Raw genomic sequence first — 26,272 nt, forward strand, 5'->3', positions numbered from 1 at the left:
AAAACAAGTACTAAGACTAAAACGAACCAAAAATTTAAATACCACATTACTAATTAAAATTTTATAAATATATCAGAATATACTAAAGTTGTGTAATTATAAAATTCAACTATTTTATTTTATGTTTGTAATATGAAAAAATTAATTATAAAAATATGATTAAAATTAAAAAAAGAGAGCATAATATTGTCCAATTGTATAATAAGTTAAATTTAATTTCTAATTAAAATATAAATGAAAAAAAAATATCAACAAATATGTAATTTAAAAATAATAAATAATGTAAATAGAATTTACAAGGTAGTTCGTTAAATAATAAATTTTTATTGTCCAATAAAGTGTACAAATAAAATTGTAATTGAAAAAGAATAAATCACAAACCCAGACCAAAAAAGTATTTTTATAAATGATATGTAGGTTTTTATGTCTAACATAGATTAGATGTAACTGTAGGAGTCGTAAATTTGATGTCTAATTTCGTGTATATACGACAAACGTAAATTTTTTGTAAATTTTTTATTTAACTTTAACCTAAATTTATGTCTTCCAAGACATGAAAAATATCTATATAATATAAGAAAAACCACAAAAAGTTTTATAATTTTTTAAGTAATGTGGGTAACTTAAACAAATTTGTAAAGTATAAAAAAATGGGACAAAAATACTAAAAAAATAAAAAGTATATAGTAAATGATAAAATTTCTAAAATTGTAGATCCCCATTCCCTTCCGGAAAGGATTGGTCACTACATTTCTCGTCTAATTTCCAACAACTTTCATTTTTAGAGCGCTTCCACCTAATGTCCATAGCAAAAGTTATGATCATTTAAAATTTTTAACCATTAAATCTTGATAACTCTAAATCCATGGTTAACATGTCAAATGTAACACTCTACATTTGAATACAATATAATAGAAGTTACCATACAAAAATTTGAGTCAAAAATAATTTTCTACCCATTTTTAGTTAATTTTACAAAATCAATATTACATGAGTTAAGCGTAATCCACTATGACTAAGAAAAAACACAGATACATCGCTATTAGTAAATGATAAAATGAGAAAAAAGCAACCTCAATGTTAAAATTATCTAGCGAAAAAGAAGTTTTCTAGTGAATCGCACACAATAATGGTAGAAAATGCAACATTAGGCACACAATAATGACTATCACATACACAATGTTCATCATCAAGGCTTTTGTTTGTGAAATTGATGACTTTGTTCGTGAAGAGGGAAGGAAAAAATGAGAACTAGGAGTTTTTTAAAATAAATTTATGTTTGATCCATATGGATGAGACATAAATTTTGACAGTTATAGATTATACATAAATTTTGAACACTTTTTTTATTGATAAAAATAAATTAAATTAATAAGATAATTTGGTTACCTCAAACCATATACACGATACAATCAAGTTTTATGGTTTCCTCTCCCATACTAAGCCTATTGTACATAAACCTATCATTCTCAAATAACACAAAAGGTTAAAACATTGCATGTCCATACATATTTCGCAAGTATGATTTTTAGAAGTCACACAGATTGAGTAACCTAATAAACCTGTTTTGTGTTAATGAATAAATTTTAAACAAAACATTAATAATTATAAAGGGTGATAAATGAAACACTATTAATTATATTTGGGTAAATATATTTTTAGTCAAGAACTTTGATATGAAATTGAAATTCATTTTTATTCAAAACTTTAATATATTTTAGTATTCAAATTTTAAAAATAAATGGATATAATTAAAAAAACATATTTGAGACATTAAAAAAAATATAATTGAGTTAAAATGACTATATATTCGTTTATTTTTAAATTTTAGAACTAAAATATATCAAAGTCTCAAACATAAACGAATATCAATTTCAAATCAAAGTTTATCAATAAAAAGATACTTAACCTATTATATTTTAAAGTTAAATTCAACGTCAAAGTGTATTTACATTTATTTTCTTTCTTATTAACACAAGCTATATAATACATTTTTTTTAACACAACATACCTTTCTTTATAATGATCGGTCTAACACTATTGGTGTTAGTATTAAAAGTATATATGGTACGTGTATGTTTACCTTTTAAATCCTGTATTATTTATCTCAACTAATAATTTAGGTAGAAAAAAACTTGAAAGGTTTTGAATTATTTTTATTTAAAATTTCTATAACCATATAATGATAAGTCTAACACTGTTGGTGTTAGTATTAAAAGTATATATGGTACAAGTAAAATTACCTTTAACTCCTGTATTATTTATCTGAACTAACAATTTAGGTAAATTATTTTTGAAAGGTTTTCAGTTATTTTTATTTAAAATTTCTCTTATTTTTTATTAGCATAAATCATCTTAAATTTTGTAATTTTGAAATCCGAGATAATTTGTTGTGTGGCAGACTAATAAGAATTTTCTTAATTTAAAACCTAAAATAAAATTCATCCAAAAGCTCAGACATAAAAACATAATTAAGAATATATAATTGTAGTTAATCTGAAAATAGGTGTGTGATATTTTATTTTACCTCTTCAATTATTTGCGTCACTAGACGGAGGCGTAGGGTTTAAATCGAAGGGGTTTTAGGATTAGGAAGAAGAAAGGTGCGAGGTGGAGTTCATCGTAATCGAAACACAAAGCATGGGGAAGAAGGAAGGAGATCTATGGGACGATTCGGCTCTCATCACTGCCTTCGACCACGCTATTTCCACTTACAAGGTTCTGTTCTCTCTCTAATTGCAAATAATTTCGTAACCATATTTTCACTCTTTGCTATTCAAATTATGTGTTTATCTCATCAAATTTGCGATTTATATATTCACAGAAAATGCATATCAGTGGCAAGAACAAAGGCAACACTGTTCAAGAAGCGGAGACAGTGATCGGAGAAGAAGCCTCCTGTGTTGACTTCGCAAGTTCCGACACTACAAGGTTCAATTCAACTCGCATTAGTGAGCGTATAATGTTGAACATAAACACTCGATTGGAATATGTTTCAATCCTCTCCGTGTTCATTAATATATATTTATATTATTTTATCGAGCTATCGTGCATTGCGTGGTATTTCTCAAACGTGTAACAAGTTGTATCTGCATATTATTAGTATGCCCTACACTGGACAATTTTAGTCTTTGTTTGACCTTCCGCTTCTCATAATAGTGCATTAAACAGAACATAAACCGTCATAGGTTGATGTTGTCATGCCACCAGGAAAAAAAATGTTTCAAATGATTTTTCCTATTAGTGTTGTCAAAGAGAAATTAGGTCATGATATAGGGTTATAGTACACGGCAGTGGTTTTTATCGTTAGTAATTTTTCTCAATTTATTTTGCTTTATTGAACTCAGGGATGCTGACACGAATGACCATATTCCAGCTACTGACGTGCCTGATTCAGGTGAGACTAGTAATGAGGCAAAACTGGAAGAGGATCATCACGTAGAGTCACTGGTGGAGCAACCTTGCGTGCATTCAGCAAGTGGTCAAGGCATCCAGAGTGGGCAGAGCAATGCATATACGGAAGGTGTAGATGACTATAATCAGTTAGTTACGCAGTATTATGAACTGGAGGAGAAAAGGGCGAAGATTTTGGAGCAACTCAATCAATACGGCTCTTGGAATTACCAAAATGGGGCTGCTGTTTCTAGTTTTGGTGTACCATATTCTGATCCTCAAGAGAATTCAATGGCTGCGTACCAAGTTTCTGATCCAAATGCTGTCTGTACATGTTGCCCCTGTTATAGTCAATGTCTGCCGGAACCACGCACATCAATTCCTGGTTGTTCTTTGGGTGAATTATCTGTTGGCAAGCCCTGTAACAATGCTTATGTGGAAATGGATCATAAAATGTCATTTCCTTATAAGGATGATGACATCCGCAAAATGGCAATGGGAGCTGCAGAGAAGGCACTGTCTACGATTAGAACAACCATATCTGGCGATTTTAATGCAAACGAAGGTAAACCCATTACCTAAAGTAAACAGGTGCATGAATATAGTTGTTAAATGAATTGAACTTAGTTAGTTATGTAGAGATCAAGCGTTTTCGTTCATAAATGCATTTGTTCTGTCATTTTTGTGCATCTGTAGGACTGCTGGTTGATAACTTGTATACATATATTGTTACGTTTGAGCTGGTGCCATCTGAATTTTTTCTCTCAATGTTTGTCTAGTTTATTGTTTTCTGTTAACCATTTTAATTTGAATGGATGATTTAAGAGTTGAATTATAGTCTAGTTGGCAATCATAACTTGCCATCATTTATTTATAAAGTTTGGTATCAATTGTTTTAAGGTATGTTGGTTTTTAAACGATTCACATATTGTAACATAATTATTTCCTCTTACCTTCTAGGGTTGTGTTCAGTTTGTTGATGAAACTGTAATAGTTAGCAAATGCTTAATGTCCTTCCACCATGTTACGTTTCTGAGGCTTTACTTTGCTATCTAGATATGCATCTTTATTTCATTACTATCTCATTTTTTTAGTTTATTCAGTAAGCAGCATAATTTTTGTTTGCTACTTGCAATTCAGGAAAGGAGAGAAACAATTCTGAACCCGAAGAAATTAGTGGCCCGGAAACGGATCTTGCTGCTGTTTTGAATGCCTGGTATTCTGCTGGCTTCTGTACTGGAAAGTAAGTGTTAACGCAAGTTTCATTTGTGATAATTGGTTCGTTTGTCATTCAAGCATTTTTCTAACTTACTAAGATTTTTTATTATTTTAACAAAATATAGTTTTTTGGATTATCTTAGAATTATTGAACTTTGGCTGGTCCAATCCTTTAACTCTCAGTTTACTCAATCAAATTTAATCTCTACTGAACCTTTTATAGTTAATGCAAATTTTTTCAAGATAAACCTCTTGATATTTTTCATCGTCAAATCAAATTTACTTGTGTACCTCTGTCTCCATTATATCTGTTTTCAGTTGTGAATATGGCTGAACACTAAGCATAGTCACATATATATTGAGGCGTAATAGACTTTAGTTTTTATTGTCCTTTCAATTGAAACACATGATAGGAGCAATTTTTTTTTTAGACTTAGAATAATAGCAGTTATTGCACAAAAAATTGTCTGGTGTCCATGTTTAGTGAGCTTTTTAGGTTATCTATCTCAAACAAACCTCTAGCTATGTCTTCTTTCTTTTTGTGTAATGATTGGTGTTATGATGATAACAGGTATCTTGTTGAACAATCCATTCAAAACAGAAGACAAATGTAAACTCGTGCATCTTCAAATGGAGTCAAATGGGTTCTCATTCAACTGTGCAAGTCCTTGTGATTATTTCTCAACAGTTGTGTAATTAGTCTACATCTTGGCTTCTTTGGGAAATCAGGGCTCTGGTATTATGATCTGATTGGACAGGCTGGCTCATAAATTTTGAAGCCCCGGTGCTAGTTTCCTAGCAATATTTTGTTGGACACTCGGGAAATGTTTTTACTCTCTGCTGCAGACATGAATTTCTTGCTCCATTTGGTTTGGATTGCAGAACTTAAAAATGCATAAATATTTTTTTTGTTTAATGTCTGTATTTAGCGAGAGGACTGATCCCATCACTTGTTACTTTTTTTCTTCACCGGTCTACATTATAGAAGCCCAACCATGCTTGAGTACTTGCGCAAATGTTATTACTTTCTTCGTCTGTGGTATGATTTAAGTTATTTATATTGGATACATTTTAGGTTAATAGTTTAATCTAGTGCGTATTCAATAAGTATTCATCGTGAATGTGTCTGTGTGAAAGTTATATTTCTACAATTAAGAAATATTGTGAAATTGTTTTTTCCACATTATCCATGAAAATTGGTTAAAATAAGCTTAAAACAACTTATTGATAAATCATTGGTATTTTCACGAATACTCTGAAATACTTTTACCAACGTTTATGTACAGTGGAAATAACATGATCTAGACGCAACTTATTTCTTCGTTGAAAATATTAAGAACCAGTTGCTTCTGTGCTTTTATTTTACTGTTCATAAAAGCGTATTAGCACTGTTAATTTCACTCATACACCACGTAGGGCCCAAAACCACGGTTACTAGAATGGCTAATGGTTGGCGTGCTATCATTCTAGGGAAGATTTTATTTACACTTCCTAATGAAATCCACTTTTCAACAAACCATATCGTTAACGCACCTATTGTGAAGGGTTTCAGAAGTGAGAAAGTCGTTATTTTAATTATTATTTTGCGTTCTTTTGATTTCTATCACTTTTTTTACCCGAACACTTAATATAAGTGAGAAACTCGTTTATTGCATTATATGTTTTTAACACCATAATCCCCACACACTACTCAAGATTTTGCTCCAAAAGCTACCGGTATTAACGAAGCGAGGAAAATGGCCTCAATGTAGTTATTCCCTGTACAATTTTTGTAACTGCATATCGGTTGACTTGCCACATGTATGTGGATCATACCCGTACTTTATTGGCAGCTTCCTTAATCTGCTCAATTGTAAAAACGCCAAAGAAATCATCATCTGTGACACCATTGATAACTGCCAATGCAACGTCATCAACACTAACAGGTGGAGCCAAGAGTAGATCAGATGCAGGAAGAGAGCTTAAAGGTTTGGTGAAGTTCTCTACTGCTCGTAGAAGTTTTTCTGCTGGCTCCCCTACCAAATCCAAAGGAACCTCAAAACCGTCCACTCTCCTTTTCCCATATATGAACCCAGGTCTGAAGACAATACCTGAAGATGTTAACACGATGGTGAGATTCAACAATGCAATCAATAAAAACAATAAGGCCAATCTATTAGCTTATTATCCTTTAAAAATATGATATTCATCTTCCAGAAAATCTATTGCAGGATCCTCAATGAGCTTTCGCTATATTATTTTTAAAATAGTCTTTTCAATTCAACAGATTGAATCGTTTACATATCTGGTGATGCTATCAGTAAATAAGTAACCATTGGATCCTTGTTAACAAATCTGGAATACCGATTTAGTTTAAGACCAGGACAGACTAGAATAATTACCTGAATTGGGGTATTTAGACAGAACCTCGGATTCTGCTTTCCTCTTTCCAGTGAAGTACCCAGAGGAAAGTAAAAATGACGGTAAGTTATAATCGTGAACTGAGATCAAGATGAATTTGGGAATTCCTGCAATAATGCAGAAGTGAGGTGAGAACAGAATATGGTTCCATTCAAAACTTCAAAGCATCTAAAGAAGAAATATCCCGAATAGAATGCAAGTATGTAATAGTATAAAAGCACATGTCTAAATAGAATTAACGTGAATGAAAGACAACGGCTTACAAGAATTTCTCATAAGAAACTTTTGTGCAAAAATGAAATTGCTGAAGTATTGGGAAAATGCCAATGGATTTTTTGACAGTACTGGTAAGTCAGAGTTAGCTGCTTGTCAGTCCAGGTCTTAACTATTTTCTTATATTTAATTAATTCATTACTTGAGCAATAATTCATTACTAATCACACACATGGCACTCCAGAGAACACTATTTATTACAATTAGCAACTAAACCTCACGTACCATTGATCCTATTGTTTGATCAAATTTTCAGTGACAACCAAAAATAATGTATTTTGCAGTTATACAAATAGTTGCATCGGTTAATTCCACTAATCCTTCCCTAGATCCATAAATATTATGAAAAAAATAAATAAAGCAGAGAAAAATTGCAGATTTCAACAAAGTGAAGATAAAGAATAGCATCTCTTCGGAGAAAAGAACTCTAGAAATCCCATGTGGATTCATCTCCTACTAGCTAGGATATTTGTAAATAGTTGTGATCTTCTTCATGTAATGATCCTATTAGACAATTCATTGCATTTGTTCAAATAAAGCTACCTATCTGTGGTAACATATTAAAATGAACTAACTTGAATGAGGTTGAGGCTCGCTTCATAAAATCAGAGAACATTGCTAACAAAAGGTTACGTCATGCATTATGGAAGGGTATGCATGGAACTTTATGTCTAAAATATAGTCTAACATAAATAACGAAGGCGAACACAGGTGAATTTAACTGCAAATTAATGCTCAATGAGATGGTTCACCATATTCCTTTGCAGCATTCACAGCCACAACATTAGCCTCGCCATTAATTCTTTTCATCTGTTCGTCACTACCAAAACCTCCAAGTGTTGAAACAACTGCTGTAGCTCCCACAAGTACTTCATCCCAGTTTACATAAAAAACATCTCCTGCACATCAGGCAATATACTGATCATCCTCCAGAGGAAAGAAATGAATATCTCTTGAAAAATTGCTTATATGCCACAACACATTATATTTTGTATATTCCATAATATACATTCAATGATATGGTTATTGTGTTAAAATGATACCAAATCAACCTGAATAATTGATCAGAGGAAACAATAGGATCTTTTTCACGGATTATACTAGGTGTGTGTATCTTCAGGCTAATATGATATACACCAACAATTGCAAGGAACCATGAAGAGGATAATATAAGATTCATTGACATTATATTTTAACTGGTCAAATCACAGTGTATTAGAATTATTCAAAGCAAATCCCGTTAATTATGATTTATCATGAATTCGTAATACACTAATTTGACGTCTATCAATGAAATGAAATGCTTAAATTCAACTTCAAAAGCATAAAGTTCTGTGCTAAGATTGTGCCATGATTTTGGGTACATCTCCATTTCTTTTATCAATAAAAGGATATAAACATACACACAACTAGAAAGGCAAGAGACAAATATGCAAAGTTCAGTAACACAAACATATTGGTTAAAGATATGAACTGAGCAAATTGTATGCATCTTTATCGATCTTAATAATTGCCTGTTCTTCTCTACAATCCCCATGGTGCTTATTCTCACCCTACCCTCTTTCTGTGTATGCTCAGATTCCCTTAATCAATATCAAGAAAACAATGATGTTCTATTTATTATAGGTTAAGTTAACATGCCTGAAACCCAAGTAACCTGATCTACCCATGCATCGGCATAATTGGGTCGCCCTGACCTGTAAAACAAAATGTTTGTTAAATAACTAAAATCAAAATACAAGGAGGAGGAGATGGATAGACAGACAAGTGCAGGAAATTGGATGAATATTTCTGAAACCTGCTTAGGCTTATGACCTCTATGCCCCTAGATACTGCTGCCTTGCATATGGCGGAACCAACAAAGCCATTTCCTCCTAAGACTACAATCTACAAAGAGAGACATAAACTCAAGAACTTTTATGTAAAAATATTCAAAAATGCACAATTTATGTCTCAAATTATTCAAGAATGAGATATATACATACCCGTTCACTTTTAACATCAGCCACAACATCTATGGTGGTAGATTTAGAATCAGCATTGACACCTGCTTCTGCATAACTACAGCTAACTGCAAACCTGCAGAACAGTATACATAAACCATTAGACAACACTTAATAGATATTTAAATCCTGTCTAGAATCATTCAACAATCCGGACCCATTAAGCAAAGGGGAAGCCAAATTTGGTCAATATCTATCACCATTGTTACGTAACTCCCACAATAACCCTGTGTACCGTGTACCAAAATCACCATACCATATTCCCATTAAACAAAGAGGAAATCAAACTTGGTCAATATTAGTTACATAACTCCCTCCACAACCCAGTGTGCCACACATACTGAAATCCCCACAACATTCAGAGCTTACTGAATTCCCCGCGTACCACCAGGTTCTCCTAAAAGGAGATCCTGTAATGAAAATGTAAAAGGTGACGAACTATGCACCTGTGCCACGGTAACGGTCCATGACTATCACCGAATAGCTGCCAACTTGGATCAATATCTTGAAACAGAGACCATCTAAACTTATTGCAAGCAGTGTTTGTCACATGCAACAAGAAATTTGAGAATCATATTGAAAAAGTATGCACACTGCAGAACAAAATCACACCTTAAAACCTCTTAGAGAAGAATGAGGAAGGGAAGTAGAATCTGTTAAACAAAAAGTATTTTCCTTGATCAAACATTGTAAACCATTGAACCTTGTTAAATAAGTTAACCGAAAACATGCTGAAACCCCACCAACAACATGCTAAAACGACTTCATTTTTTTACTGTCCCAAACCAGATATCTAAAATTTGTAGATCAGAAACTAATGAGGTAATAACAAAAACCACTAGCTCAAATTCCTTCACTAAACAACCCTGAAATTGTACTTACAACCCATTATGTCCACTTCCACCCTAAAACTCAAATTGACGAGTGTGAAACCGAACCACCCATCACCGAACAAACAAGAACCCAGTAAACTAGTTTCGTGGACACAAATTCCAAAAACCGACAATTAGCAGAAAAAACAAGAATTTCAGCTTCATTTTAAAAAAAATTAACCCAGAAAAAAAAAATGAAGGAGAAGAAATTGAGAAGTCGGGGGAGGGGATTGGAGTGCTGACCCGTGATTTTTGAAATGCAAGGTGGGTTGGGCTTGAAAAGAAGGTCTTGTGAGGGAGAAGGCACTGGGAACCGGACGAGCAGAAACAGCAGGGAGAATAGACAAAAACGACGCCATTTCAGCTTAGGCACTTGTCAGAAGAGAACAACTGAGATGGAAGAAGAATGACGAAATCAATATTTATACTAGAAGGGACATATAATTTGTAAATTTGAAACCACTCAAATTCCTAAGTGCCTCCTTCTCCCTTCCACAATCTTAGGTTCAAAAGAATATTTATAAAAGTATTTAATGTGTGAAAAAAAATTTAAATCTCTTGTATAGATAATTTATAATGCATGTTTTGTTCTCTTACCAATTAAATTGATTTTATTAATACGACAATCAAATAAATTAAAGTAAATTATAATTGTTAATTTAGTTGTTCTTTTTTTTCACTATTTTTTTGTATAATTTTAAAAAATAATAAATAAGTTAAAATAAAAATTCTTCAGCTAATTTTTGTGTTTTTCTTTTTGAAGTGGGTTAGGGCCTAAGGCCCAAGAGACATAAAAAATGCAAAATTTTGGAAGGTAATCTGGCAGAGACGACTTCAGAGTTGTGGGCGTTGAAGTTTGGAGTTTAGAGAAGAGAAGAGGGTTTTTGTTGTGCATTGCCAAATCGCGAAGATCTGAGAGAATGGCGAGGTCTAGCAGCAAGGATGCACAAGACCTTTTCCGCGCTCTTTGGTCTGCGTATGCTGCAACTCCTACGAATCTCAAGGTTCTTCTCTTTCCTTCTTCATTCATTCATTTAATCTCTACACTCTTTTTTCCCTTTTTTCCAAACCCAATTTTGCTGTTTCTTTCAGATCATTGACCTCTACGTCATGTTCGCCGTTTTCACCGCTCTCATCCAGGTACTTTCCACTACGTTCATTGCATTTGTCTTTTTGTCCTTTTTATATTAACATTTGCTTATCCAAGTTCGATCGTTTGAATGTCAAATTTAGCGCCAGATCAGTATGCTTTTTATTTGAGTTGATGGATTTGAGTTATACGCTGTTATTGGCCATATCTCCTTGGTATTTGAAAAAAAAAACTTGAATTCAGAAGATCTAGGCCTTGTTCGTTTACTGTTTTCTAAAATTTGATTGTTCCTGAGCACATTTGAAATGTTTGTTCCTTGATTACATTTCGGTTTTCTGGTTTGTGCTCTGAACAATTGAACAAAGCACTGAAGAAATCATAGGAAGAGAATCAGAAAGCATCTCCCAGCTGTTTCTGTTTTGTGGTTTTTAGAACTCTTGTTTTGAGAGCAACTTTTTAATTTAGATTTTGGATGAGAAATTGATCGCTGAGTAGTGTGGAATTCCTTAGAAAAACAGTTTTGAAAATAATAAGAATTGATTGGAATCAAACGTGCCTGATCCTGGGAAGCAAAATTTTTGGGCTATTGATATGTAAGGTCGTTGGTACTTTTTTTTTCATATTACTATATATACAGCAATTTCTGCTGCTGCTTAGTGGCAGATTTCTTCTTTTCTTAATAATGAAAGCTCAGGGAATGATGTTGGCATTCGATTAACCACTGATCTCTATTTACTGGATATAGAAGCAGAATTTGTTTAATGGAAGATACATTCTTCTCTTAATAACCAAAGCTCAAGGATTGATGTTACTCTTCTATTAGCCTTTGATATCTGTTTACTGGAACTAGAAGCAGAATTTGATTGCCTTAAATAAGGGTCTCTAATATGCAATCACAAATCCCTCCTATTATGACCTTAGAGAGGAGGGTTGCAATAAGCTAGCTTGTGCCTTAGATGTTCTGGTGAAACTGCACAGGCGTTGAGTGTGGATCCAGGAAGTGCCTCCTGAACTTTGTAGTCCTGTTTCTTTATTGGATGTTCTTGCCGCTTCTAGCTTTTAAAAGAATAATCTTTTTGATAAGGGTTCAAGTTATTTTGTGGGCTTATGTTAAGTTGCATGTGTCGAAACCGGATTCTTACTTTTTGTTTGTGAACAGGTAGTTTACATAGCTTTGGTGGGATCATTTCCTTTTAACTCCTTCCTATCAGGAGTGCTTTCTTGTGTTGGAACTGCTGTTCTTGCTGGTAAGTGTTCCAGGTCTATAACAATTTGCAGGCTATCTTATGAATATTTACACACACGAACACATTTTGGTACAGTATGAGCCCTCTGAGTCTACTAAGATACATGTGCACAGTATGGGACTTATATACCTGCTACGAACATATGTATAAATATTGTCCCCGTCTTTCTGATCATTGTCTTCCCCCTTCATTGTGGACCAGTTTGTCTCAGGATCCAAGTGAATAAAGAGAATAAGGAATTCAAGGTAAGATTTCTTCTTGTCTTGTCTATTTTTATCTTTGAATTGATATATTAAAATTGAGAACCTGCAATTACCTTTGCAAGTTGCTAACCATAAGATTTCTTTGGTTTGGTTTCTTTTATTCATCATGTTATCTTTCAACAATCTGGCTAACTGATGTAGTTTTAAAGTTAGAATCTACATCTTTAACACGGCAAATCAAAACAAGAATGAAATGAATTCATATTTGTGTTTATTTGTTCAATTAATATGTTCTTACATGTATTTGATTTTTCATCGTTCTGCAGGATCTTGCACCCGAGCGAGCTTTTGCAGATTTTGTTCTCTGTAATTTGGTGCTTCATTTGGTGATCATGAACTTCCTTGGTTAATTTTGGTTCATGTGACTGTTGTTGGTTTTGATTGAACCCTTGGATAATAAACAGTAATAGTAGTATACCTAGACTTTTGTAATAGTATTTATAGACAGTAACTTCCAACTAACTACTTTAGTATTTTGTTGATTCCCCCATTCTGGGGTCTCTGTTTTGATTGTAGAAGCGATCTTTTCCATATTTTGAAGTTTAAGCTACCAAAAACACTGTCTGTCTTTCTCAATCACAACGAATCTATACATTTTTTGTGAAGGCAAATTTTCAGGCAGGACGGGACACCAAGAAATAAAGGATCTAAAGGGGGAGATGAGTGGGTAGGTTAATTAATTGCTCCATGGTTTCTTTAATGTGTCAATTCCACCATTGGCTTCTTCGCCAACTTTATTATTGATTCTCGTTGATGAGATGGAGATCGCAAAAAATATTTTGTAGGTGTCAGTCTAGCCTGAGTATCATAAAGCTGTTGTCATCTATGAATTTTGTGAACTGTTTCATCTATCCACAAAAGTTATTGATTTGTCAACTTCACGGGCGACAAGAAAGGCAAAACAATCTTGAACAGGGTTAGCGAGCTCCACTTTAAATATAGTTTTGCCGTCTTCCTCCTTAAATATGCTACCATTTTTGGGCTGTTTGACATATAGTATAATAACTCAAGCTTTTTCTAAACTGAATAAATTAGCTCTTGTTGAAACAAAATCAGGATTGTCGAGCAACAGTGCATAAAGACTACTTTATTTTCCTCTAAAAATAATAAAAATTGGCTCTGACACTTGTCGATATTATGAAGAAAATTAAAACGTAAAGAATTTATACGAGCTTTTCATGAATTGTAAGCTAATACTACAAGGAGAATGATAGAAAGGTTTACAAGTTTAGAGAAATAAAGGAAGAGTCTGTTTCAAATAAATCTCCAAGGGGCAACACATGTACCACAAATCTTGTAGTGGTTGAGGTAGCAATTTGGGGGTACATGCAGCAATAGCCGGGAGGAAGTGGATTTTGTGAGTCCAACCCATCAGAACAACCTTTCCAATCATCTTGTACGAATAATGCCTTGGATTTTGGTATAATATACCAAATGTGCTGGTAATATCAAAGTAATAATCATGAAGGAAGGTCACAAGGTAGAGAATTTTTTTTCCCCTAAAGAAACTGTGGTTCCATTCTTTAAAAGTCACAACCTTTAAAATCTTTAATTTGAAATAAGTGACAATTTCTGGTGTTCGATTACTATATATATATATATATAGGTGGAGGGGGGTCACTGTTGCCACTTCCGTGACCGGTAGCTGATGGCTGGTTTAAGCTAATACGTTTTATTATTATCGATATTCCTTTTAATAGAATAATTACTTCTTTTGAACATAAAAGAATACTTACATCTTCTTCATGCTGTTTTTAAAGGTGTCTCCAAAACTGTAATCACGGTGTAAAGTGACATTTTCTGACGTTTACGTTGCTTATTACTCCTCGTTAATTAAGTGCTTCATGCTTCATTAAAATATTCACTTCCTCAACCAAAACAAAATTTAACTACATACATCATCCCTTTTGTTGCATTTTATCCCTTTGTCCCTTCCTATAACGGAAACGTCTCTTCTCGCGTCATTGCGAATGAACTTAATGCATCTTTCATATGATGATGATATTTCTATTACTTAATGCATGAGTTTTTTTTTTTTTTGAAGTGGTGTACGAATAAAAAAGTTGAAAAAAATACTGCAGTCACTCCTTTTTTTTCTTTTCCTTTTTCTGATTTCAAACACGTAATCGTTTTCGGTATCAAATATGACAAAAAATAGCATAGAACAAATTAAGATAGGGAAAGCATCAACTTGCAGGAAAACCATTTCATATTAACTTCCAAAGGAAATCGCTTTCCAAACAAAAACTAAGATAACAACTCATCTAAAAGAGTTAGCCATAGATTATCACCGTAAGGACATCTCAATCCCAAACTAATACTTATCGAAAGGATGTATTTAAAATTTATACAAAAAAATAAAATATTTGGTGATTTTTAATTAATTTCAAGCAGTAACCAGAGAAAACATTAAAGGAAGTGTTCCCAGCATTTATGAACGTAATGCAATAATAAATCTACACACATTTATGGTAATTACTTTAAAAATCCTAATGAAGTGATTTTTGATTATGTCAATGTACAAATTTGTTAAACTAAAAAGGTGGAGAAAAAATCAAAGTTGGAATTCAATGGAAGAATGATATACTCAAGAAAGCGAAAGCGACATGTACGGCACATGGCTTAAAGCGTAGAAAAAAATATAAACCATATTAATCCAACAAAGAATGTTCAACAGAAGCATAATAATATTAATATTTTACACAACTCCTCATGCATTTTTTTATCATAATTTCTAGAAATAGAAAATTATACGTATTAATAATTAAAAGACTCGTTTTAACAAAATAATGTTATGGTTAATTGACCGTGGAGAGAGAGAAGGGAGAGTTGAGTTTTATCCGTTCAAGTATCGGTTCCGTTGGAGAAGGGCCACGTGTCCACTGGTCACACAGTGGCACGTGGGTCCCAGGGAGACGAAAAGCACGTGTGCCCGCCAATCCCACGCTCGCACTCACCACATACGAACGGATCCTATCTCTGTCTCTCACCTCTCTTTCGCGTTTGATCTTTGAAGAATGAGCATGACCGGTTCTTCAGCTTACTGTGTGGCACAAGCCTTCCCTCCCTTCTTCCGCCTCTCTAACAAAACTATGTTCCTCCTCTCCACGCCGCCAACCACATTCTTCCCTACGCCTACAACTCCTAGGGTTCCGCTTCTTTCTTCAACCGCCTCCTCCTCCTCCACCGCCTCCTCTTCCTCCTCCTCCATCTCCCTGCGATCTTCTACCGCGCCCTCGCCCTCCTGCTCCTCCGTTACTCCTAAAGACAACTCTCTCGTCTCCGCCAAACATTCTCACCCTAACATGTCCGCCTCCGTCTCTTCCCGGACCTTCCTCAACGCTCGGAGCGAACAAGGTTCACTTCACGTCTCCTCTTTCCTTTTATTTATTTATTTATTTATTTTCTTTTATTTCATATCTTCGCACTTCGTTTCTTCTCTATATATGTTTATTGCCGGCCTCTTCGATTTCTTTTGCGTTTGTTTATTTTCCTTGTGGCGGTTGCTCACTGCGGCTTCGCTCGGTTTGTGTTTCTATTTACTTATTTTTTAAATGTTGAGTTCAAATTGAAATGGATCGAGAAAGCGCGGCTACGAAGTTTGGAGGCTTACCTGAGGTGACGGTGATTGTGTGTGAGGTTTTTCTATTATTTTATTTTTTTTCCTTTTTATGTTTTTAGGTGCTGATTGAGGTTTGTGTTTTGGTTGTTGGAAATAAATAGCGTTAAATTGGTGGCGTGAGTAATTTATTCTCTCTGTTTTTTTCTTCTAATGGACTGTTACGTTAGGTGATGAGCATGCGAATGATTCGATTAATTTATTGTTTTTTTATTTTTATTTTGGTTTTAGTTTTTAATGTGCGGCTTGTGTTTTGAGTCTTGTCCTATTTATTAGTTGTGGAGATTTGAGAAATGAGAGAATGAAAGTTATATAGTTGAGCAATAAGGGACTGATATGATCAGTCAGTGTTCAATAGCAAGGGTGTGTTCACCTAACTCTTTCTTTTCTAAAGAGAAATAAATTCGCTAATATTGTTTTCGGATGTTTATCATTTTTTTTTTCTGAATTGGGTTGAGCGGCAACTTCTTGTTCGCAGCAATCCATCAAGTTTGACCATGTCTATTATTCGACGAGGGAATTTTGGATTAAGATGCTCTGGCAATCCCTGAATCAAATCATTTTAATTAATTTCTTTTGTTTTATTCTATTCCAAGAATTCGTTTTCCTTTATACCACATTCATGGATTATTTTGCAGACGTTTTTGCTGGAATCAAGAAAGAAGTAGAAGCTGGATCTCTTCCTGCCAATGTTGCTGCAGGAATGCAAGAAGTTTACAATAACTATAAAAGTGCAGTAAGTTTCTATTCACGTGCATCCTGTACTGTCATATGAACTTTTTCTAATATCTGTGGTGTGGGACAGATATTAGTCCACTCATTATTCACAATGAAACTGAACTTCACGAATGATGTCTTTCAAGCATATTGTTGTCTATCATCGCTGTCATCTATCCTTGTTTCTTTGGTTCATACACTGACACAGTTTATTATAATTTTGGTGTTTGGTGCTCTTTCTGTTGCTGTATTAATTATGGTTTTATATGTTGGTATAATGTTGATTACTTGATTATCAATTCCAATCACATATCATGGTTATTCCAAATGCTAGATCTTGCACCCATTTTTCATAAAATCTGTCTTTTTTATGTTTTAATTGTTACCTGTATCTTACTAGCCCTAGAGTGGGTATCGTTTAGAATACCAAAAATGGGTTGGTTATCCTTAGGTATATACTAATTCTCTTTTTATTAATTTTGCATTTGAAAGAGTCAAATAACATACACACATTTCCTTTTGTGTGCTATGCATTTCAGGTTATCCAAAGTGGAGATCCCAAGGCAAATGAGATTGTACTGTCAAATATGATTGCTTTATTAGATCGAGTATTTTTGGATGTGACGGTAGGAATGACTTCTGGAAAATACTATGTTCATTGTTTCCACAATAGGAATATTTTATTTACGAATTTGTCACAGACTAATGCTGCAGAGTTAGTTTGATATTGTTTCTTGTTATTAGTTCTCATTCTCGGAACATCATTGATCTTAACAGGATCCTTTTGTTTTTCAACCACACCACAAGGCAAAGAGAGAGCCTTTTGACTACTACGTGTTTGGGCAGAATTACATCCGTCCTTTAGTTGATTTCAAGTGAGTTTACTAGCTATAGTGTCTCTTTATACTGTTTGGTAGCAATCAAATTTGTTTATCCGTACATTTTATTGTTGATCACTTATGCACATGATTATGAAAAATTTAATGTGAAAGAATGATATCCTTGAATTGAGCACTTTGTATTTTTAGCAAGTTTATGCCTACAATAAGCTAGGTTCTGAAGAATTTGTGAGAAATGTATTAGGGAATCTAAAAGGTAGTATATGCAGGGAGTGTCCATAACCAAAGGGATTATGTTTTTTTTTTTTTGGCGAAGGGGGGGAACTTAACGTGTAGTACAGGCCCTATTAGAACATTGAAGTCTCAATGTGTTTAACACATGGTGTTGAAGCTGATGGTATCAAGAAAAATAGCAATACAGTTATTTATGATGATTTTTATGTTTCTTCTAATGGTGTACAAACTACAAATACAATGTACACATTATTAAGGCATATCTTGTATGAATTCTGGAGTCTGCACCTTCCAGTAGTCGATTGCCCTTTGATCTCCTTGAATTTTTGCTTGGTGGTTAGTGAAATCCCATACTAGGTTGAAGTAATTGTTGTAGAAATCAAAAGAGCAAACAATGTTATGAATGTAAATAAATGTAAGTTAAAATTTTGATTGATAAAGATTCCTGGAGAAGCTTGTAAGCAGAACACCACACTTGAGACATATTGAAGATGCTATTTTTCTAAGATTCACCTGTAAATATTGAGGCTTAAACATTGAGGGATAGCAGTTTTGCTGTGTATAATCCTGTGTGGTTTGAGCTATCAAACTATAGTATATAGAGCAAGAATGCTGAAGTTTTTAATCTCTCCCAGTCTTTAAAAAATTCTGCTTCATTTTTGCAACTTTTGAGTGTATATTTCTTTTTAGAAAAATCTGCATAGGCTGTTAATAGACAAACTAATTGACCTGTGTCGGGTCTTGATACAAACAAGTTTATGACAAAGTGGAATGGGGTGCCTACTACCGGTATGTATGTTTGTGATTATGTTGGACGTTTTTCGTGGTTAACCTTAGGATAGAAATGATAAAATAAGATTGAAAAACCCTTTTCTTAATTGGAGCTGTGCCTTTGCAGCATTCTATGCCTTGTTACTGGCTATCCTTCTCAGTTTTCTATGTGCCCTCAAAAGGAGGTTTACTATGAATTGGTGATGCATACAGAACAGGCAAAATTAACTATGTTCAGCCATGACTCTCTTCATATGATTTTATTTCTGGTGTTATCTGGTAGTTAACTTGATTCTTCCTTGTTGTGACTTGTATCTAGAGAAGAGCCTTTGGTTTTGAATGAATTAAATATTGCTTTTCTGCACATGTTAATTTAAAGGTTTGGAACCATGCCAATTACTTCTGAAATAGGCTCTCTGTTGCATTTTCATAGAACTGTATACTACTAATAGGTATCTAAAACACTTCCCGAAGTGTAATCCCTGGGTGTGGCAATCTGTATGCCCATTTATATTCATGGCACTTAAAGGCCCATATATAATAAGCTTGTATCAAGACAATGTCTATTCCATTTGCCTGCACCTCGTAGCTATTCTTAAAGGTGATATTTTTGTTGCAGAAATTCTTATGTTGGCAACATGCCCCTTTTCATTGAAATGGAAGAGAAACTTAAGCAGGTGCCAATTTTTAATACGCTTTCTTCATATTGAGGGATTATTTACTGTGAAGTATGGTAGAATTTGTATTAACCTTATCTCACCAAGTAGGGTGAGGGCAGTGATCTAAAGTCCAGCATTTCTCCTTTATTACTTCTGTCTTAACCCAAAGGTCGGTATCTATGCATGAGGCATATAACCTTTTAGGAGTTTATGTTTATTAGATGTGTAAAAGTCTTTAAGTTTAAATCTTAGATCGAGATTGTGGGAATTGACGGAAATCATGTGATTGTCTTGATTGTTTTCCGATTTTCCTACAATTCTGGTAGTAGATACTAAGTTGATGTTTCTAATGCTTCTGCTGTATCTATAATTTTTCTTGTAAGTACTGCTTATTACTTAAAAAAATTGTCCTGTACTTTACATGAAATGCCAAACTTGATTCTGATTTGTAGGTTCCTGTGTATGTTTGCCCTATGTTAACATTTTCATTGATGTGGGAGAAAATCTTGAAAGAATGAAAAAATTACTGCAGGGACACAACATCATCTTGATGTCAAATCACCAAACTGAAGCTGATCCAGCCATCATTGCATTGCTTCTTGAAACACGACTCCCATATATAGCTGAAAACCTGGTACAGTTTGCATATTTATTGTCTGGTTATTTTGAAGGACGGGCTGTCCATATTTATATTCCTTCCAGTTATTGAATTATGCCGTTTGTTCCACAGACCTATGTTGCAGGAGATAGAGTTATAACTGATCCTCTGTCCAAACCATTCAGTATTGGCAGGTTTATTTTTGTACTTCTGTTTATCGAATTAAAGATTTGTGATGTTATTTTTCCTTCTATGAACGAAGTTGACTTCTGAAACCTTTTACTTATACTTTCGTTTTAATAGGAATCTCATTTGTGTTTACTCTAAAAAGCACATGCTTGATGATCCAGCACTTGTAGAGACGAAAAGAACTGCAAACATACGAGCTCTGAAGGAAATGGCTATGCTTTTAAGGTATATCCGTTGGTTTATGGAGAAATGGATGCTTTTATTTAGGAAAAACTAACAATTGGCCTTAAGGTACTGTTGAAGGGAAGAAAAATAGAAGATGTTTATTATACAAGTATTTAGTTATCAAAATTTGAACCCAATTACATTTTTTCTTGTTTTCCGTATGAATAATTAGAGAAATTAAATAAGGTTTCTTAATTATTATCTAATGCCCCAGTACACTTTATGCAGAGCATAATGCGTCAATTATAGTGCATGCTTATTAATCAATTCTCCTAGCACACTTTTTTTAGACCTTAATGCATCAAATTGAGTTCCGTTTTCTAGAAATCTGCAAAAAGATCATAAAGGAAAGAGGATGTAACAGCAGAGGGCATGTTTACTTTAGATAGTATTTTTTGTATGTAATGGTTATTTATCCGTCATCTTGGACTTTTGGTACAGGAATGGATCACAAATAGTCTGGATTGCCCCTAGCGGTGGTAGGGATCGCCCAGATGCCCAGACCAGAGAATGGGTGCCGGTATGCTCACCCTCTTGTTAAAGTAAAATATAAAAAGTGTGGCACAGTTTTAGTTTAGTCGAACTTCAATTACAGAAATATACCTTTTGACATTGACCTGAGGACAGATTGGATAAACTTCATAACTAGCATTTAGAGGAAAAGAATAAAGTTGAAACAAATCAAATTCCTCTTACGGATGACAGTTAACTTATGTATCTCAACTTTAAAAGAAGCTAAGCGATAAACATCTAAAAAGATTGAAATGCACAATTTGATTTTAACTTGTATGATAAGTTTGATTTATTTTACCTTATTTCCTTCTCTTTTATGTGACTATTGAAAAGTTTGTATTGGCATTTAGTGCTACAATCTTGTACACTTCCAGAAGGGTACTGCAACTCTTGTTCTTTATGGTTATTCTGTTATTTGCTATTAGAGTATATTCTTAGAAAAGGATTAAGATAGGTAGGCATTTATCTTGTTTAGAAGCAATGATGTGAGTCAGATATAGTACTCTATTTAAGCACCATCATCAATTGTTTGCAAAGGCTGCTTTGTGAATTTTATTTTTGAAAATGATGAAATTTATCTGATCCAGTGTTTGATTCTACAGTGAAACCATATTCCACTTGTTGGGCTATAGATTTTTTTTGGAGGGGTGGCTAGAAATAAAATCCGGATTTCTGGCTCAATATTGAGTTTGCTTGAATATCTGGGCCATGGATTATTTCACTTGTGTTCTATGTTATAACTGTACTTCCATTTGAAGTTGTTATAGCCTTGTGCTGGTTTGCGTGTAATCTGTCCTTCATTCTATGTAAGAGAAATTGATTTAAACATAGGAAGGTAAGTTTGAAGGACTGTATCCTATATCCAATACCTTCTTGGTGCTTGTGGGGTATTAATAGAAGGGGTAACAAGTATAGGGTGTGTATTATATCCAATGTCCTACTTTGTGAATGCAGTCAAGTAGAATGGTGACCTTAAGATTTGTGAGTGTCATACGTTCTAAATAAAAATATTGCACAATTTCCAAGTCCATAATATTTACGTTACCATTTTGTTGATGCTTTGGCATATTAATATTCAGGCACCCTTTGATATTTCTTCGGTAGATAATATGCGAAGACTTGTTGAACATTCAGGTCCACCAGGTCATGTATATCCTTTGGCGATATTATGCCATGATATAATGCCCCCTCCGCTAAAGGTATGGTTTTCTTGTCTTTGAGAGTCTACCCTAATGCTTTATCTTAATTTTATTGCGACCATATAATTTTGCAGGTCGAGAAAGAAATTGGGGAGAAAAGAATTATATCCTTTCATGGGGCTGGCATATCAGTGGCTCCAGCGATAAGCTTTTCTGAAGCCACTGCTACTTGTGAAAATCCTGAAAATGTGAGTTTGATGAGCTGTACTGAACTAAATTTATTGTCATTTATTCTTGCGGTTTTCTTCTTAGAATTCATTTTACATTTTTTTATATTCAAACTGAGATGTGACTGCTTAAGAATGGGATACAACATGAAATGATTTATAAAGTAGTATTTTTCTTTAAGAAATGCTATTTGTATGAAAAACTTAAAAAAAAAAACAAAGAGTGAAAAGTATGGGATGTGATGGGTACTGTGATAGAGAGGTGTTAATGTGTAAGTTGTTATATGGCATTACAAAATAGTATATTGAGTCATGTGAATCTATAGGCTTCCTACCCTCCTGACTTGTGGAACTATTTTGTGCCAATGTATTCTGGGGATGTACAAGACACCTACAATATTTGCTGGTTGAGTGTAGTTTTTCGTAATATGATGAACAAAGTCAGTATTATGTATCCTTGGGTTCCCTGCTCGTGTTCACTTATTATTTTTTGGTTGTAGTTATCTGAACTTGGAAGTGCTTTGATACATGAAATTCAATATCTGGAAGGTTCTTTTATTTTAACTTGAATGATACAGTGTGGGTTTTCTGCGTAGGCTAAGGACGTTTTCACAAAAGCCCTGTACGATTCTGTGACTGAGCAATATAATGTGCTGAAATCTGCTATACATGGAAAAAAAGGATTTGAAGCATCAACTCCTGTAGTTTCTTTGTCACAGCCATGGAAGTAGTTGAAATCTGCATCTTTTTCGTTACACTGATGCAGGTACAATTCTAACTACAGAAATTTGATATTTTTCTATGGTTCTATTGTACAACTTATAGATTAGAATTGAAATCCTATTTATTGTTGGGGGTTCAAATACTTCTTCTGTACATGCTTCTGGTATTTTGTTGATGTTTATTGCTTTTGGATGAACTGCATGATTTTCTTGAGGCTTGAGCTGCAATTTATTATTGTTTTTAATACCATTCTTCACTCTCAATAATGTATAGCTAATAGCTTGCAATTATTAATATGGTGAAAATGATAATAAGCCTTTATTTTTGGCAAATATGTTGTTTTGGAATTGTCCTTGATAGTTACTTGAAGCATTTGAGATTTTTTTGTGTAAGATGTTCATAGCACTTAACTGATTATGGTTCGGTTACCCCTTAATTAAAGATTTTTTATTTGTAATAGTATCAAATATAAATTATTGCTTGAATATTTCTAGCCCGAGATACTATCTAGTTAACTTGTTTACAACATGATTCGGAATTAAGCTAAACATTAACGGTAAGAAGCAGATGCAAGCTCCAAATAAAATGCTTGTCTTTTCTTGAACCTTAAATTGTACATTTACGTGCTCTACCCTACTGACTCTATTTTCATGGATGGAGGCTCCAACTGCTTTGTTCCCTTTCAGAAGCAAGTTGCAAGACCTCAGTCAAACAAGTTCGACTGATTCCTTTGAGGGACTGCCTAATTACTACACCGAATGATTTAGCTTGATTGAAGATTGCAGTCAAATACATATTTTGTCGTTTTCCCTTTGCTCTTGCCGTTGTCAGCGTTCAATTAATCTGGAATCTGTTTCAGATGGTTCAAATTCAGCTGGTTACTGTACAGGTCTCTCTTAGTTCGGTGTCAGATCCGGTTCATTGGCTCTGATAAAATATTAAATATTTATCTACAGTTTTTTTATCAGGTTAGCTAGCTGAATAGATAAAAAATCTAATTTCTACCATTTGTATTTTTAATGATGTCCAGTTTGTTCAATAATAGAGGAATAGATGTTAATATTACATGTTCAGAATCGAATTGTTCAGATGGAATCATTACATGTTGGCGACATGAAAGTTCTACAGTTACCGTTATTTTCTCATGTTTATCATTGTTTGCAATGTGATAGGTATAATTTATGTGGAAACGCTTGGTGTCTGCATCAATATCATGAAAACATGGTACATTTATATTGTTTCCATGTTAAAATAATTAGCTAATAATCTCTTGACATAAGTAATTTGTTGGATTGAGCCTATCACTATTGCCGTGAAGCCTGAAACGGGATGTTATAGCTATTCATTGTTGTATCCTGTTTAGTAGCATGCAAGTAGGATAACTGGATAAGTAGAAACAGTGATGATTATTTTGTTGAATGGAATAGTGGAAATGAGGTGGATTTCATAGTATTGATTTCCTCCATTATAGCTATTCATTTTCCCTCAATCAAACATCTTTAATTTTTATTGTATTTTTCCTTCACAAGCTCCGAATCACTTTGATAGCTGGCATCGTTGATTGTCTCGGTTCACCTTTGATTCCGATGTTTCATACAGTGTTCAACAAATATTTCAATCATTTCAAAATAGCTATAGTCCCCTCTATCTGATTGCAGATATTTTAAAATAGGGGTTCTCTTACGAAGTAGTTAGTAAGAAATATGGGCTCTCTTACGAAATAGTTTTATTCTAGTTAGTAATACACGATATTACTAATTTCGCCGTTTCCTATATCTATGATAATGGGCCTCGTCTTTATTTTCCTATTCTATTGATTGGTTATTGAAAATGATTTAATATTTAAGGTTCATTCTTTTCTTACTTGAAAAATGAATATTTTGCATTACCTCTTTTTTGCTTGGTCTCACTTTATACAACTCATTTCCCTGAATTTTGAAAAACCTGCGAATAAATCTTTGAGGACATTGTAAAGTCACACATCAAAAGTTATCTTTATGTGTTTCGATCCTTCGTTGTTCGATAGATCCTCATTCTGACCTAATACAACGTCAGAAGGATCTCCGTGTTTTAAGCTTCAACCATTAAATATTTATTGGATTATTGTAATCGAGCAAGCTCAGAGGTTGTTGTGACCTGAATCTAGACTAACGTTGTTTCGTTACTGTTGTTATTGTTAGGTAGCTTTCTGTATGGAAAAACACCCATATCGGTCATTAACCCTTCACTTCTTCTCTTCTTTGCTTAAAGTAAATATTAGTTTCGCTGGTGAAGATCCCTGAAATTTTAAAGTTTGGTTATTGACTATTAATCTCCACAGGATGGGCAACTAATAAGTTATTATCAAAACTTGTGACTAGCCTTAAAATGAGGTAGCCTTCTTTCGTTTTAAAACTTGTAACCAGATGTGGAGAGTCAGAGAATTGGTGATTCCCCTTTCATTTTTCCTTCAGCTTTCCATTTCTGTTGTCCCTTGTAAGTTTGTGTTTCTAAGTATGGACATGTTTGAATAACAGTGATTTGATTTTACTACGTGTAGATATGGCAATAATGATTTCACTACATGCAAGAGTTTAATACTCGGCACCCAGCCCCTGCACTGCAGGATTCCAAATCAGTTAATGTGACCAATGCCTTTCCACTTTCCTTCTGTTTGCTATACGAAATACGAGAACGGGTCGACAACCAAGGTCACCGCCCCATTGTTTATTGGTTTAGTGTTCCTTTTTTTATTCCACAACAACATCACCCAAGTAACGACACATGTTAAAATTAACATAAAACTACCAAATTTCATACATATCAATCCAATCTACCAAAACAAACATCTCTCTTGCAACATAAAACTATGAATCTTAACACACAAAGATTCTACGTATTTAGCACTCGTCATTACTTTTTAAAGAACACACTCCAAGAAAAAAAAAACATTATTAGGATTCTTTTTCACAAACTTCTCCATAACAAATTTTGTCCTATCAGACCTTCAATAGCTTCTTGAAAAAGTTCCATTTATTGCTATTAAGTTTTTAAAAAGAAAATGAACTTTAAAACAGCTAA

The 26,272-nt window shown here is 33.8% G+C and overlaps 4 protein-coding genes across 6 annotated transcripts; 3 read left to right on the top strand and 1 right to left on the bottom strand.

Annotated features, from left to right (window-relative positions):
• Positions 1–2,539: 2,539 nt before the first annotated feature.
• LOC114169725 lies at positions 2,540–5,617 on the top strand. Its single transcript, XM_028054997.1, has 5 exons — positions 2,540–2,718; positions 2,825–2,931; positions 3,348–3,958; positions 4,534–4,636; positions 5,183–5,617. The coding sequence occupies exons 1-5, from the start codon at positions 2,641–2,643 to the stop codon at positions 5,223–5,225; spliced, it is 942 nt and encodes a 313-aa protein (XP_027910798.1). The 5' UTR covers positions 2,540–2,640; the 3' UTR covers positions 5,226–5,617.
• Positions 5,618–6,235: 618 nt separating this feature from the next.
• Positions 6,236–10,636, bottom strand: LOC114174004 (uncharacterized protein At1g32220, chloroplastic). The gene is made up of 7 exons (XM_028058724.1): positions 10,403–10,636; positions 9,270–9,363; positions 9,083–9,171; positions 8,926–8,981; positions 8,037–8,183; positions 6,993–7,118; positions 6,236–6,701 (listed from the first exon to the last, which is right to left on the bottom strand). Exons 1-7 carry the CDS (start codon positions 10,516–10,518, stop codon positions 6,421–6,423), a joined length of 909 nt encoding a protein of 302 aa, XP_027914525.1. The 5' UTR covers positions 10,519–10,636; the 3' UTR covers positions 6,236–6,420.
• A 286-nt stretch (positions 10,637–10,922) lies between these two features.
• On the top strand, positions 10,923–13,335 carry LOC114174005 (dolichyl-diphosphooligosaccharide--protein glycosyltransferase subunit DAD1). The gene is made up of 5 exons (XM_028058725.1): positions 10,923–11,163; positions 11,252–11,299; positions 12,409–12,496; positions 12,698–12,741; positions 13,026–13,335. The coding sequence occupies exons 1-5, from the start codon at positions 11,080–11,082 to the stop codon at positions 13,107–13,109; spliced, it is 348 nt and encodes a 115-aa protein (XP_027914526.1). The 5' UTR covers positions 10,923–11,079; the 3' UTR covers positions 13,110–13,335.
• Positions 13,336–15,704: 2,369 nt separating this feature from the next.
• Positions 15,705–24,349, top strand: LOC114174002 (glycerol-3-phosphate acyltransferase, chloroplastic). Of its 3 annotated transcripts, none has more exons than XM_028058722.1 (13): positions 15,705–16,116; positions 17,017–17,114; positions 17,635–17,721; positions 17,873–17,970; positions 19,559–19,616; positions 20,131–20,232; positions 20,329–20,390; positions 20,500–20,610; positions 21,052–21,130; positions 22,203–22,322; positions 22,397–22,510; positions 23,086–23,255; positions 23,899–24,349. In XM_028058722.1, exons 1-12 carry the CDS (start codon positions 15,777–15,779, stop codon positions 23,218–23,220), a joined length of 1,404 nt encoding a protein of 467 aa, XP_027914523.1. In that variant the 5' UTR covers positions 15,705–15,776; the 3' UTR covers positions 23,221–23,255; positions 23,899–24,349. The 3 variants fall into 3 exon arrangements, with proteins under 3 accessions (XP_027914523.1, XP_027914522.1, XP_027914524.1); XM_028058721.1 differs by having other exon boundaries at positions 15,706–16,116; positions 23,873–24,349; XM_028058723.1 differs by lacking the exon at positions 15,705–16,116 and adding an exon at positions 16,508–16,741 and having other exon boundaries at positions 23,873–24,349.
• The last annotated feature ends 1,923 nt before the right edge of the window (positions 24,350–26,272 follow it).

This window comes from Vigna unguiculata, chromosome 2 (genome assembly GCF_004118075.2).
Source record: "Vigna unguiculata cultivar IT97K-499-35 chromosome 2, ASM411807v1, whole genome shotgun sequence".
Taxonomy (NCBI): domain Eukaryota; kingdom Viridiplantae; phylum Streptophyta; class Magnoliopsida; order Fabales; family Fabaceae; genus Vigna; species Vigna unguiculata.